General features: G+C 42.2%; 1 protein-coding gene across 2 annotated transcripts in view; it reads left to right on the top strand.

The window, feature by feature from the left end:
* The first annotated feature begins 3,408 nt into the window (after positions 1-3,408).
* Positions 3,409-16,106, top strand: part of LOC106604548 (phosphatidylinositol glycan anchor biosynthesis class G (EMM blood group)) — a 124,383-nt gene continuing 111,685 nt past the window's right edge. For both annotated transcript variants that reach the window (XM_014199297.2, XM_014199299.2), the window contains exons 1-2: positions 3,409-3,927; positions 4,168-4,373. In XM_014199297.2, the coding sequence (XP_014054772.2) occupies positions 3,774-3,927; positions 4,168-4,373 (360 nt within the window). In that variant the 5' untranslated portion in view covers positions 3,409-3,773. The remainder of the gene's footprint in view (positions 3,928-4,167; positions 4,374-16,106) is intronic.

Here is a 16,106-nt window from a genome sequence, read left to right as displayed (position 1 = left end):
TATGTCTTCACTATTATTCTACAATGTAGAGAATAGTAAAAATAAAGAAAAACCCTTGAATGAGTAGGTGTGTCCAAACTTTTGACTGGTACTGTAGGTCCGGCCAGCAGCCGAGATAGCTAGGTCCAGTCGGCCTGCCAGATGAAAAAAAAAAACTGGAGCGCTGGGTCAGCCACTCTTAAATAGCACCTGGGCCAGCACAGGTGAAACACCTTCCCACTAACAAGATGGCAACTGTCACAGGTGCAACACATACTGACTAACGAGGCGACACCAAACGGTGCACCTATGTGCTAATGTACTATACGTGTTCAATTCCAACCTCAAAACATAAATGGAAAAACCTAAACCTGCAACACTCTGTGCTGGCACAGATCTCCTACTCACAGTCATCCTCTCAGGATCCCTCACCCTTGATCCATCCTCCTCTAGTTTCTTCACTGCCTCAGCATACGACACCTTCTGCACTAAACTGACTCTAGCCACCTCAACCTGCCTCCTTCGCTCTGGATACTTCTGATCCCCAGCAACATGGGCACACCTACAGTTGACACACACAACTTTATCAACCTAAACTACACAGTCCTCTAGGCCATACCCTCCCTGCACACATACCCTCCCTGCACACATACCCTCCCTGCACATCTTGGAATCTCCCTCCTACAAACTGCTGCAATATGACCATAAACTTGAAACAGCGCAGTGGATTCGACACAAAAGCTCTAACAGGATAACTGATATATAGTTTTTTTTTTTCTTTCTTTTTTTTCCTTTTTTCTTTTACCCATTTTCTCCCCAATTGGTAGTTACAGTCTTGTCTCATCGCTGCAACTCCCCTATGGACTTGGGAGAGGCGAAGGTCAAGAGCCATGCGTCTTCCGAAACATGACCCTGCCAAGCCACGCTGCTTCTTGACACACTGCTTGCTTAACCCAGAAGCCAGCTGAACCAATGTGTCAGAGGAAACACTGTCAAACTGACAACCGAGGTCAACTTGCAGGCGCCCGGCCCGCCACAAGGAGTCACTAGAGCACAACGAGACAAGGAAATCTCAGCCGGCCAAACCCTCCCCTACCCGGATGACACTGGGCCAATTGTGCGCCGCCTCATGGGTCTCCCGGTCACGACTGGCTGTGACACAGCCTGGGATCAAACCTGAGGCTGTATTAATGCAGTCTCTTAGACCGCTGCGATGCAGTGCCTTAGGCCGCTGCACCACTCGGGAGGCCCACAACTGATATATCCTAACATGACTTTGTTGGGTAAAGACTCTGACTCAAAACTCTAAAAGACAATGACTCCTCTGTTTCACAAATGCTCACCACCGAGTCTGTGTCGCACCAAACGGCAGGCATCACAAACACCAGGAATCTTCAACTTCAATTGCTCCACCTCCAAACTTAACGCTACCTCAGAAATCACAACTTTCAATGGTGCCCTGTTCCTAAAGAGCAAAGCACGAAACAGATCTTGACCCAAGTTACGTGACATGTAGTGCCTGCTCCCTTCAGTCAGAAGAAACACAAACAAATATCACAAGTCCACTACAGGTTACCTTCACTGATTCAACTGCACCCAACGCCTTTCCCACCCATCCTGAAACCACAAATGAATCTGCCAAAAGGCAAGGATCCACTTTCTCCAAAATTGTCACACCTACTGGACCAGATTCTTCTTTATCATGTCCATTGATCACTGGCTTGGCTTCCGAGCTCTTCACCACATCTACCACCTCACTTAACTCGCCTTCATTCACTTCCATTTCACCTCCAGAACTCGGTCTGGCGCTCGGCTCACCCTGTTTGCACTAGACACCAATCTTTTTTGAAACCCCATCTCCATTTTTATTGCCATATTCCTCAAATTCAAATCCAACCTCTGCTTTCCTCATTCTCTTCGATCTCTTCTTCCACTTTCCCCCCTCCATTCCTCCTTAGAAATCCATCTTTCTGTGTCCCTGTCCCAATATTCCTCTTCTCCTGGTTTTGCTTGCGGCCCGGTGGCATCCCGACTTAACTCCATCTCATAATCATCCTGCTCACCTTAGAAACGTGTCCTCTCCAGGCGCTGACATTTTGAGAGCATGAGCCTTCTATCCGATTGAGGGAAAATGTTTCATTATGGCTATGTTGTTGCTACACTGGCTCAAGAAGGACAAACAACAGTAATATTGCTGCTTTTTTCTTGTTTTTTAAGCAAATGGAGTATGGGAGTATGCAAGTGCAGAAGTTTCGCTTCTGGGTACATACTCTTTAGGGAGTATGCAAGCGCAGAAGTTCGCTTCGCCTAGCTGAGTTCTGATAGGAGTAAACTGAACTTAGTTATGCGGGCTCCTTTACTGTTGAAAAGTGATATCCCAGGTATAAATACAGTAAAGTACACACACTAAAGGGTAAAAAAAATATTAAGAGGAAAGGCCCACCCCCCCCACTTGTGCTGTGTCATGAGGATACCTGGATTCCCTATTGAGATGTGACTTTTGTTAAAGCAGCATACCACCCTACATCCCACTGCTGGCTTGCTTCTGAAGCTAAGCAGGGTTGGTCCTGGTCAGTCCCTGGATGGGAGACCTGATGCTGCTGGAAGTGGTGTTGGAGGGCCAGTAGGAGGCACTCTTTCCTCTGGTCTAAAAAATATCCCAGTACCCCAGCGCAGTGATTGGGGACACTGCCCTGTGTAGGGTGTTGTCTTTTGGATGGGATGTTAAACGGGTGTCCTAACTCTCTGAGGTCATTAAAGATCTCATTGCACTTATTGTAAGAGTAGGGGTGTTAACCCTCGTGTTAACCCTGGCTAAATTCCCAATCTCGCCCTCATACCATCACAGCCACCTAATCATCCCCAGCTTACAATTGGCTCATTCATCCCCCTCCTCTCCCCTGAAACTATTCCCCAGGTTGTTGCTGTAAATGAGAATGTGTTCTCAGTCAACTTACCTGGTAAAATAACGGTAAAATACATCAGGTGATAAATGAGCTGAAAAGGAGACTGGCGTAGAACATTAAGGTTAGAATTGGGGGAGGGAGCTGATTTTAGATTTGTACCCAGGGGAACCTTCACCTCAGAGCTTTACAAAATAAATCATTACAGCAAACCACAAGCTGTTTTATGTTGTATCCAAAAAGGTTGGCCTAGCTACACTATTTTACCTAACATTACAATGCCTACCTACAAATCAATATTTTGACCATTCAACATATCACAAACATGTAATACATTTAACTTGTCTTTATTTAAAAAATCACAAATATATATTTAACTTAAAATCACAAATATCGACAATAGCTTGAATCATTTCAAAACATGTTTCACTCAATGATGTGTATATAAATCATTGGACGTATTGTGATTATTCTCGAAGTTTACACAAATGTCATGTACATTCTTTGACTGCTTCGACTACCCGTAGCTGGTTTAACCCAACACGGACATGAGTCAAAACACCAGTTGACAGCTTAAGCTCCTGAAATAATTTTTCAACTGGTGTAAACACATGTTTTGCAGTGGTGTTGAATATGCCACAAAATGTTTTGTTTGTTATTGTAAAGAAAAACGAATTTTGCAAAATTGGGGCGAGTTAGCGAACTAGTCGGTGGGAGAGCCATTCATTACAGCAAGCTAACTGCGAGCAAGCAAGCAAGCTCTAGCTAGCTAACGTTAGCTATCAGTGTAGCTAGTGCAAGAGTCAGAGGATTAATTCAAACGCTGTTGTCAAGAAAACGTGTATCCTTTCATATCAAAGCAGTCGGCTAGCAAGCCAGCCAGTCAGCAAAATGAGGATACGGTCGTCTGTTTTTGCCTGTTTTTGTCTCATACTGGAAGTGTTAGGCATTGCCTTGTTTCTTAGGGGATTTTTCCCAGTCCCTATCAAATCTTCTTTTTCATCGAAGAGCAAGTTGTCAGATGTTCCGCCTGAACCCTTTACCGGTATGTTGTGTTGACATGATCTAGCTATACTCCCAATTAGTGTGATATTGTTATACTGTGCTCTCAGCTAGCTATGTTGATGTTGTGCATTGGATAGCTAGCTAACTAATTGCTTGAATGACAAGGTAATACAGTCATTATTTTGCACACAGAATAAATGCTATCCTACCCATTTGTTCCTCAGTGTTGTCTACAATGGCTATAATGTGTTGGTAACTGGCATTTTCTTTGGCATTGCAGGGAGATCCCTCAACTCGTCCAAAGTCCCGGACGCCCTTTTCAAGAGAGTAGTGATAGTGTTGATCGATGCTCTCAGGGAGGACTTTGTGTTTGGTCCAAATGGGAGAAAATACATGCCATACATCAGGCACTTGGTGGAGAGGGGCTCCACACACAGCTTTGTGGCGAAGGCAAGACCTCCTACAGTTACAATGCCCAGAATCAAGGTAAGAATGTAAAACACCACCATAACTAACTCTAATTTATGGTTCAGTGTTTCAATTCTTCGGACTGACTCTTTTCTCTCTATATCAATGATGTTGCTCTTGCTGCTGGTGATTCTCTGATTCACCTCTATGCAGACGACACCATTCTGTATACATCTGGCCCTTCTTTGGACACTGCTAACAAACCTCCAAACGAGATTCAACGCCGTACAACACTCCTTCCGTGGCCTCCAACTGCTTTTAAATGCTAGTAAAACTAAGTGCATGCTCTACAACCGATTGCTGCCCGCACCCTCCCACCCGACTAGCATCACTACTCTGGACGGTTCTGATGTAGAATATGTGGACAAAAACAAATACCTAGGTATCTGGTTAGACTGTAAACTCTCCTTCCAGACTCACATTAAGCATCTCCAATCCAAAATTAAATCTAGAATTGGCTTCCTATTTCGCAACAAAGCCTCCTTCTCTCATGCTGCCAAACATACCCTTGTAAAACTGACTATCCTACCGATCCTTGACTTCGGTGATGTCCTTTACAAAATAGCCCCCAACACTCTACAAAGCAAACTGGATGTAGTCTTATCACAGTGCCATCCGTTTTATCACCAAAGCCCCATACACTACCCACCACTGTGACCTGTATGCTCTCGTTGGCTGGCCCTCACTACATATCCGTCGCCAAACCCACTGGCTCCAGGTCATCTATAAGTCTTTGCTATGTAAAGCCCGCCTTATCTCAGCTCACTGGTCACCATAGCAACACCCACCCGTAGCACGCGCTCCAGCAGGAATATTGCACTGGTCATCCCCAAAGCCAGCACTTCCTTTGGCTGCCTTTCCTTCCAGTTCTCTGTTGCCAATGACTGGAACTAATTGCAAAAATCTCTGAAGCTGAAGTCATATCTCCCTCTCTAATTTTAAGCATCAGCTGTCAGAGCAGCTTACCAATCACTGTACCTGTACACAGCCAATCTGTAAATAGCACACCTGACTACCTCATCCCCATATTATTACTTACCCTCTTGCTCTTTTGTACCCCAGTATCTCTACTTGCACATTATCATCTGCACATCTATCACTCCAGTATTAATGCTAAATTGTAATTATTTTGCCTCTATGGCCTATTTATTGCCTAACTCCCTACTCTTCTACATTTGCACACACTGTACATAGATCTTTCTATTTTCCTTTTCTTTTGTGTTATTGACTGTATGTTTGTTTATGTGTAACTCTGTGTTGTTTTTGTCGCACTGCTTTGCTTTATCTTGGCCAAATGAGAACTTTTTCTCAACTGGCCTACCTGGTTAAATAAAGGTGAAATAAAAAAAATACAAAAATAAAAAAAATTGTGGTATGGGAATTATAGCCCTTTAAAACTTCATTGTAGAAAAGATAACTCCCACACTCACGACATTGCAATAAATATGCAGAGGTAATATGGTGTGTGCAGGGGTTTTCTTTTCTATGGTGAATATGTTGCTTTGTGATTGTGACACAGTCAGGTATACCTTTCATTGGTTGTTATATGTTCAGGGTTTAACCTTGCATGATGCTTGTTCACCCACCCAGCTGGGCCCAGTTCCTATTGATTGAGTTGTAAACCATTATGAACTCCGTCAGCAGACCAAACACAAAAGTCCTAAAATGTTTTTTTTCTAATTCAAATGTGAGCCTGTGTGAAGTGATGTCTTTTTAGAGAACTAACCCAACTGATTTGCTGTATTGATTAAAGGTAGACTCAGCGATATGATGTAGATGCAAAAAAGTAAACAGCATAGTGGGTCAATTTCAACAACAGTGTGAGGCTCAAAGCTGGGGAACTCAGTCCGTCTTTCATCTTACTCTTGAAAGTTGCATACCTTAGAGAGCTATTTTTAACTTGTCAGAAATGTCCAGCTCAACTAGCCCATGTCAGCTAACGTTTTTTTAGCTATGTTTCTTTAGCCCATAGATTTTGTTGTTTGTTTGAGTCACTCAAATATCACGAGTACACATTAGACATGACAAAATGTATAGAATTGCAAGAAAATTTGCCTTAAAACGGCAACATTTTCTCCTTACACCATGCCAAAAAATTGTATAATTGCAGGAAATAAGCTTTAAACCTGCAAAATGTTCTGTTCGCCAACAAGGTGGATGTGAACAGTTTGTATATTTGTATTTATTATGGACTCTTCCTGGGGTCCAGCAAAATTAAGGAAGTTTATACAATTTAAAAAAAATTACATTACATTGACTGTGTGTGCTCAGGCCCCTACTCCACCACTACCACATATATATACAGTACAAAATCCATGTGTACGTGTGTGTATGCTATCGTGTGTGTGTATGCCTATGTTTGTGTTGCTTCATAGTCCCCGCTGTTCCATAAGGTGTTAATGAATAGACACCTCACGTCGGTTTCTAAATAGCGATGGCAGTTGGCTTTAATTTGAATGATAGCTTAACCTTCAAATCCATGAATTCATGTGAGGCCAGAGATGTTTGTGGGAGGAGCGCCTCATTTTTTTTCCCCCTAGCCACTGTAGTCTGAAAATGACAGCTGGGTTAAGTCCCAACACGAACACTGATACTAAACCAGAGATACTGATCTGTTATAAGCAATCGATTTTGTGAGATCGTGATGACTATACATTTTAATACTAACATCACCAATCTGAGGTAAAAAGGATGTGTATTTCCTGTAATTGTTGTGCGGCAAAAACGTTAAGTCTCTAGTAACATGTCCTGTTCACCATAGGGAAATTAGCATAATTAAGCAATCATGCCCGAGGGGGTGTGGTATATGGCCAATATACCACGACTAAGGGCTGTTCTTATGCACAACGCAACGCAGATTGCCTGGATACAGCCCTTAGCGATTGTATATTGGCCATATACCACAAACCCAGAGGTGCCTTATTACTATTATAAAGTGGTTACCAATGTAATTAGTAGTAAAAATAAGTTTTGTTATACCCATGGTATAATCTGATATACCACGGCTCTCAGCCAATCAGAATTCAGGGCTCAAACCCCTATTTAAATGATTCATAATGTCAAAATAATTAAAGATTTAGAATGATAGTAAATGAAGCACACTCACAGATTTTTACGACAATTACATATATTTCTCACTACTTTAACCATGGAGTTTAAAAATGTTCCTAAACACAATTTAACCAACTGCTCTAGACTAGAGCTTCCATAGTGACTGTGTAGCAGCCTGAACCTTTGACATCTCTCGTATTAGTCACCACTTAGGTCATTAAATCTATAGGTTATGTGGTTCAAAGAGACACAGAAAAGTTGTACTCTACCACCTTATTCTGAAGACATTTGATTACATTACTCTACTTTTAAAATGTCAACATGGATCTAGCACCAAGTAGGCTAATTAGGCCTAATAGGTCAATTCTAGATGTTCAATGTAAACTTTGATTCAAACAGCTGCCACAAATAGCTTACACTGTATAAGCAGTAAAGAAGAATCAGCAGAACTTTGAGACGTTCTCATTCCTACCAGAAGATGGCAGTGCAAGATTGCAGTCATGGAATACTGCGTCTTCCCAAATCACTGCAGTGCACCCAATCAACTGGTATGACACAGCCAACTAACTCAAATCAGAATCACCCAGAGAACCAGCCCATTCATTAGGAGTACACCAGCCAGCCTCTGGCTCTCTGACAGGAACGATCCCAGAAAAGGCTGTTTGGGGAAGGATGTAATTGAGAGAATCGTTGAGGAAAATAAATATTTCATTGGATATACAGTTCCAGTCAAAACTACTCATTCCAGGGTTTTTCTTTATTTTTTATTATTTTCTACATTGTAGAATAATAGTGAAGACATCAAAACTATGAAATAACACATATGGAATCATGTAGTAACCAAAAAAGTGTTAAACAAATCAAAACTATATTTGAGATTCTTCAAAGTAGCCATCATTTGCCTTGAAGACAGCTTTGCACACTCGTGGCATTCTCTCAACCAGCTTCATGAGGTAGTCACCCAGAATGATTTTCAATTAACAGGTGTGCCTTGTTAATTTGTGGAATTTCTTTCCTTCTTAATACGTTTGAGCCAGTTGTGTTGTGACAAGGTAGGGGTGGTATACAGAACATAGGCCTATTTGGTAAAAGACCAAGTCCATATTATGGCAACAACAAAGAGAAACGATTGTGCATCATTACTTTAAGACATGAAGGTCAGTCAATCAGGAACATTTCAAGAACTTTGAAAGTTTCTTCAAGTGCAGTCACAAAAACCATCAAGCGCTATGATGAAACTGGCTCTCATGAGGACCACTACTAAAGGACACCAATAAGAAGAATATACTTGCTTGAGCCAAGAAACACGAGCAATGGACATTAGACCGGTGGAAATCTGTCCTTTGGTCTGACGAGTGAAAATTTGAGATTTTTGGTTCCAACCGCTGTGTCTTTGTGAGACGCAGAGTAGGTGAACGGATGATCTCCACATTTGTGGTTCCCAGCATAAAAGCATGGAGGTGTAATGGTGTGGGGGTGCTTTGCTAGTGACACTGTCAGTGATTTATTTAGAATTCAAGGCACACCTAACCGGCATGGCTTCCACAGCATTATGCATCGATACGCCATCCCATCTGGTTTGCGCTTAGCGGGACTATCATTTGTTTTTCAACAGGACAATAACCCAACACACCTCCAGGCTGTGTAAGGGCTATTTGACCAAGGAGAGTGATGGAGTGCTGCATCAGATAACCTGGCCTCCACAATCACCTGACCTCAACCCAATTGAAATGGTTTGGGATGAGTTGGGCGGCAGAGTGAAGGAAAAGCAGCCAACAAGTGCTCAGCATATGTGGGAACTCCTTCAACAATGTTGGAAAAGCATTGCAGGTGAAGCTGGTTGAGAGAATTCCAAGAGTGTGCAAAGCTGGCAACAAGGCAAAGGGTAGCTATATATTTTGATTTGTTAAATTTTTTTGGGTTACTACATGATTCCATGTGTTATTTTGTAGTTTTCTTGTCTTCAACATTATTCTACAATGTAGAAAATAGTTAAAATAAAGAAAAACCCTTGAATGAGTAGGTGTGTCCAAACTTTTGACAGGTACTGTATATATTGCCAGAATTGTACTCTGACTAGAGCTGCTCTTGTGTTGTGAGGCACATAGGAAAGGCTTTTGTGGCCCAGTTTCCTGTTGTTGATAGTAGGCATACACTCACACAGGCCCATTCCAATTAGTTTCCCTGGATTATTTTCACATCTCCTACCCACTTAAGTGATAAGAGAAAGTATTTTCAGGACAGAATAATGCCTTTGCAGGTAAAGCAACGGTGTGTTCAGAAGTCACCCAATCAGAGTTGAGAAGACCTTTGCAGAAAGGGAGTTCTCTTATGAGTTAGATTGTATATGGTTTATTCCTTTGACAAAGGTGAAATTGGGGCCATTTGAAAAAAAATATGGTGTCGAGGTAAAGACCAAGCCTGTATTTTTGGGTCTGTCTATTTTTGGATGTCTTTCTCAGGGTCACCATACTTTACTGGCTATGCTGTCTCAAATACTGCAGTTGGTAGTGTGTGATCCAGACTTAATAACAATGAAATGAGGTGAAGCCTATGTTATTAAGCGAAGACCAGTGAGTGAACACAAGCTCATCACAGGACTAGTGGTACTTGATGATTCCCTGATTGTAAATGTTTGCCACTGCACTCATCATCGACAATGACCGTTTGCGCTTTGCTTTGGTCCAGAAATGGGGAAATTAAAGTCAATCTCTACTTATCAGGGACGAACGCTTTCACACATGCCCTCAGGTTGCACTGTTGAAAACACTTATGCGTGAAGGAAATATTTAGTTTATTTTTCTCAGATTGACAACTTGCTCTACACATGCACAAATTGAACTCATTAGCATTCCAAAGACTTGCCCGTTCCCAGTAGGAATTTTCTGCTTCTGAAGAATTACCTCTCAGCTCTAGCTCTGCCTTTCCCATCCATATCCGTTCATTGGAATGGACACATAGGAAAATGTTTTTGTTGCCGGTGTATAATTTCCAAGCCGTCAGTTTCACTGTAACAAGAACATACTGCTAGAAGAGAGACGTTTTGGTGAGGGAAGAAAGAGTAAAGGAATTCGGTGGACTTCTTCCAAATGAAATATCTTGCCTGAATAGGCCTATGTGTTCCAGTAAAGGGAATTAGTCTATCTGCTCTCAACATTTAGACAAGGCATCTCTAAATCTCCAGGAGTGCCACTTTAAATTGAGAATCTTCATTAAGCAAGTTTAATATCAAATCAAACTTTATTTGTCACATGTGCCGAATACAACATACCTTACCGCTTACTTACAAGCCCTTAATCAATTGTGCAGTTCAAGAAAGAGTTAAACAAAATTATAGAAATAAACAAAATTATAGAAAGTAACACAATAAAATAACAATAATGAGGCTATATACAGGCGGTACCGAGTCAATGTGGGGGGGTACAGGTTAGTCGAGGTAATTTGTACATGTAGGTTGGGGTGAAGTGACTATGCATAGATAACAAACAGCGAGTAGCAGCAGTGTAAATATCCAGTTGTATAGGCTTAGTCTGGGTCTGGGAAACCGGCCCAAAATCGTGAAGACCTGTCTGCTCATGATGACTCTAAATTGGACACAACTTCCATGAGGGTTGCAAGGATTTGCAGCATTTGGATTCATCCACCTGTGAAATGCCAATCAGGATCATTGGGATTATGAGAAAGATGTTTTGACAAATCAATCAATAAATCAGACATTAGCCTTTTTTATTCCATTATAATAGGAAGAATGGGGAGTTTCTTTCAGTTCTGCTTTAGATCCATTATACATTTTCATCTCAATGTACCTTTCCCTTGAATGTTATGTTCACCCATAGTGATGTGTGTGTGTGTGTGTGTGTGTGTGGTTAGTCATCCTCTTCAGTAAATAATGAAGATGACAGTTGCTCAGGAAGGAGGATATAAACTCAGCAAAAAAAGAAAGGTCCTCTCACTGTCAACACCGTTTATTTTCTGCAAACTTAACGTGTTAATATTTGTATGAACATAAGATTCAACAACTGAGACATAAACTGAACAAGTTCCACAGACATGTGACTAACAGAAATGGAATAATGTGTCCCTGAACAAAGGGGGGTCAAAAGTAAGTCAGTTTCTGGTGTGGCCACCAGCTGCATTAAGTACTGCAGTGCATCTCCTGCTCATGGACTGCACCAGATTTGCCAGTTATTGCTGTGAGATGTTACCCCACTCTTCCACCAAGGCACCTGCAAGTTCCCGGACATTTCGGGGGGGAATGGCTATAGCCCTCACCCTCCGATCCAACAGGTCACAGACGTGCTCAATGGGGTTGAGATCTGGGCTCTTTGCTGGCTGTGGCAGAACACAGGAAATCACTCACAGAACGAGCAGTATGGCTGGTGGCATTGTCATGCTGGAGGGTCATGTCAGGATGAGCCTGCAGGAAGGGTACCACATGAGGGAGGAGGATGTCTTCCCTGTAACGCACAGTGTTGAGTTTGCCTGCAATGACAAGCTCAGTCCGATGATGCTGTGACACACCGCCCCAGACCACGACGAACCCTCCACCTCCAAATCGACCCCGCTCCAGAGTACAGGCCTTGGTGTAACGCTCATTCCTTCAACGATAAATGTGAATCCGACCATCACCCCTGGTGAGACAAAAGCGCGACTCGTCAGTGAAGTGCACTTTTTGCCAGTCCTGTCTGGTCCAGCGACAGTGGGTTTGTGCCCATAGGCGACGTTGTTGCCGGTGATGTCTGGTGAGGACCTCCTTACAACAGGCCTACAAGCCCTCAGTCCAGCCTCTCTCAGCCTATTGCAGACAGTCTGAGCACTGATGGAGGGATTGTGTGTTTCCTGGTGTAACTCAGGCAGTTGTTGTTGCCATCCTCTACCTGTCCTGCAGGTGTGATGTTCGGATGTACAGATCCTGTGCAGGTGTTGTTACACGTGGTCTGCCACTGCGAGGATGATCAGCTGTCCGTCCTGTCTCCCTGAAGCGTTGTCTTAGGTGTCTCACAGTATGTAAATTAAAAATGATTTCCCTGGCCACATCTGCAGTCCTCATGCCTCCTTGCAGCACGCCTAAGGCATGTTCACGCAGATGAGCAGGGACCCTGGGCATCTTTCATTTGGTGTTTTTCGGAGTCATTAGAAAGGCATCTATAGTGTCCTAAGTTTTCATAATTGCCTACCGTCTGTAAGCTGTTAGTGTCTTAACGACCTTTCCACAGGTGCATGTACATTAATTGTTTATGGTTCATTGAACAAGCATGGGAAACAGTGTTTAAACCCTTTACGATGAAGATCTGTGAAGTTATTTGGATTTTTACGAATTATCTTTGAAAGACAGGGTCCTGAAAAAGGGCCATTTCTTTTTTTGCTGAGTTTAGAATATTGGTTTCTGGACAATATGTAGGACTAAAAGAAAATGCCCTGGGAAAAGAACAAAGCAATCAGATAATCTGCATTACTAATACTCTGGGGAAAAGTATAATAAGCCTGCTGATATAAAGGCACCAGTGGTGTCCATTTTAGGACATGCTCATATCTCTGTCCTCGTTTGTAATGAACCTAGCTTATTTGAATGTTTGTATTTTTTATTTAACCTTTATTTAACTCGGCAAGTCAGTTCAGAACACATTCTTATTTACAATGACGGCCTCCCAGAGAACATTGGGTTAACTGCCTTGTTCAGGGGCAGGACGACAGATTTTTACCTTGTCAGCTCGGGGATTTGATCCAGCTACCTTTCGGTTACTAGTCTAACGCTCTAACCACTAGGCTACCTGCCTCCCCCATTATAACTCTTACACAATGCTAGTTGCATTTTTGAGGCCCTCCTTAGTGCTAAGTCTCAATAATGCATTTTGCGTTTCAGCGTGTTCCCTGAACATACTAGTGATGATTACTTTGGTTCCGACACCGACTAATAAGCTTATGTGTCTGGTCCTCACTTCCTCCAGAGCTCAGACAAGGCTTCCCTTGGTTTCCTCTGTTCCTCCACTAGGCCCCAACACTAGCTCTTCTCTCCATCGACTCCAATGCTCAACAAGCATATTTATTTTCCCTGCCAGTCACATCCTATGCAGGAGAAGGAGTCGCCTCAACAAATTTCCTGTGTTTCCCCAGCCTCCCAATGATGAAATCGGTAGAAACCCTGCTTGATACAAGCTTTTCTCCTGCATTTGAGGGTTTTCCAACCACATCTAAGAACAAGCCGGTGCAGGCTTCAACTGAGTTCTCTCTCTCACAGATGGAGGGTTGTGTTGTTCGTGTGAGCTGAACCATCATGGATGGATAGACTGGTGTTGTCTCTAGAGCAATGCTTTTCAACCTACAGGTGGTCCACATTGTTTTATTTGTTTTAGATTTTTGTCTTCCAAAGATAACAATAATAGGCCTTTAATTTGTTACATTCACAAATGGTGGTCCTCAAGAACTTTTGAGGGTGATCTGGTGGTCCCCGGAATAGAAATAGTTGGGAACTGCTGCTCTAGGGTTTATGTAGAGAGCCTGCTTAAGATCAAAAGTCAATCATTGATCTAAAGTTTCTGCTGACTTTGGAAAAGTAGGCCTAGCTTGAAAATGAATAAGTTGGCCCCAATCAGGGTTTGACGCTGTGGCAGAGTAGTGATTTAAGATATCCATTTGGACCACTTTGGGGTTCTGAATGGTAGATCATTCAGCTTTAGAAAAATGCTAGCACTGTAGTTTTAACAATTGCTTCCATGAACAATTATTCTGGCTAGTATTCCAAGGTAAAGTAAATGGCTTTATCTGAGGAAGCTATTTGTACTTTCAGCACACTGTAAAAGTCAGATTTAGGAGTTCCTTTTTCCTTGGATTGACAGTTTACCCCTTTTTAGTCTAGCGTTTGATCATGTTTGTGATGCAGTTGATAGGTAGGTGATTGTCAAATGTATCACTTCGATTCTTTATCACATCTTGTTCCTCTCATGATCTAACGACATGCAGCATTGAAGCGATATAATTTATTTTCAATGATGGCCTACCTCCTTTTGAAGTTTGTAAAAATACATCTCTTAAGAGAATGGAAGTGTCGTTGGAGAGTAAAACTGTGGGAGTAGGGGGTCTTTGTCCCCAGCCACCGACTTCAAACCTCTTTTTATTTTAATCTTGGAGTTTAAAAAACTGCATATCCATGAGAACTTCCCAAACTAAAGCACCAAAATTATTTATTTCCGAAGACTTTAATGACTTGGGTAACAGCGTCATCGACTTTAAAATGGTGCCAGAGCCAGATTTAGCAGACCTTTTTTTCCCCACGAGATAATAAAACACAATAGTACAAAAGATAAAATAATGAACAATTAGTGTTTGATTTTAGTATTTTATTCACCACCGTATCTTCACATCTGTGTTTGGCTCACTGCCAACCGTCCCCCTAGGTTCGCTACTCTTCTTCGGTCAATCCTTGAGTGGAGTTGTTTTGACAATTAGGCTAGTGTGAGATATGTTAGGCTAGAGTGCTAAGGTTTTCTGGCAGTGTTGAGTAGTATGCACTGAGTATGTGAATATAGGCAAGCATGCTTGCAGTCATTCAGACATTCTGCCGCTAAAAATAGGGCTAATTCCTCCAGTTTTGGACTAGCCTAAATGTAGATAATTCTGGTAGTTTTGCTTGAATTCCAAATGCCAGCAGGTCCTCCCAACTACTGCTAGCGCCGCTGCATTAATGGACTAAAGCACCCGCACAACCATGTGGAGGAAAACAAAGCATGGAATCCATCACGTGGTTTATATTTGGCACCGTTTTCGGCTTCCTTCTGTGAGGCTGACCGAAGGTTAATTGCCCCAGAATGCCTGATTGTGAGAAATCACAGTGATTATGCAAGGCGTTGCGGTGTGAAAACATGCTGATTTGCATCGCATGTGACCGAGTAGTGAGATACTGCCAACAACATCCAGGCCTATGTGAGTTGCTTCATTGGCTATAACTAGCTGAGGAGGACACAAAAGCATGTGATACAGTGATACTTGAACTGTTTATGGTACACAGTTGGTCATTCAGTGATTGTTTGGACCACAATCGTACAAAACCCATTTCCCATTGTAATTGCAGTAGCTCTGGTGTTAGCCTATTTATATTGCAAATTACACTTGAGTAAATGGAGATGCTAGCGTAACGAAATAACATTGGTAGTCAGAGAGACAATGATTTTGACATTTTCTATAACATTGATAGCAGTGTTGTAGTAATCGAGTACGGTCTTGAGACCACATATTGAGTGTCATTTGTACTCCGTCTCGGACAGTAAGGACTCGTAATTTCTTCCCGAGACCAGCCGAGTAAAACACTCATAGTTATCAGCTTTCATTCAGAGGGCGCATAAAAGCGCTTCTCCAGGCCAAATATTTACACTTATTTATTAAAACATTAATATCTTAACAGCCTTTATCTATTATAGACATGTTTGTGCACTGGCGAACCTATAGGCCTCAAGTGTGTGACAGGTTCATGATTCTGAAAGCACAGCAATCGTAATACCAGCGCACACTGTAGGAAAGTGCACTTTTTGTAAAGTATAAAGGGACAGTGGTGCAGTGGAGGGTATACGCAGGTATAAGCCGTAAACCCACTTTTGTTTGTGGGCATTGCATATACTCACTACTCACTAATCTCTACTGCATATCAAAGTAGTGTAGTGGAGGTATATGATTGATCAATTATGTAGTACAATAGAGAAGTCATGC

This window comes from Salmo salar, chromosome ssa05 (assembly GCF_905237065.1).
Source record: "Salmo salar chromosome ssa05, Ssal_v3.1, whole genome shotgun sequence".
NCBI lineage: Eukaryota > Metazoa > Chordata > Actinopteri > Salmoniformes > Salmonidae > Salmo > Salmo salar.
This window is presented reverse-complemented; position numbering and strand designations above follow the sequence as displayed.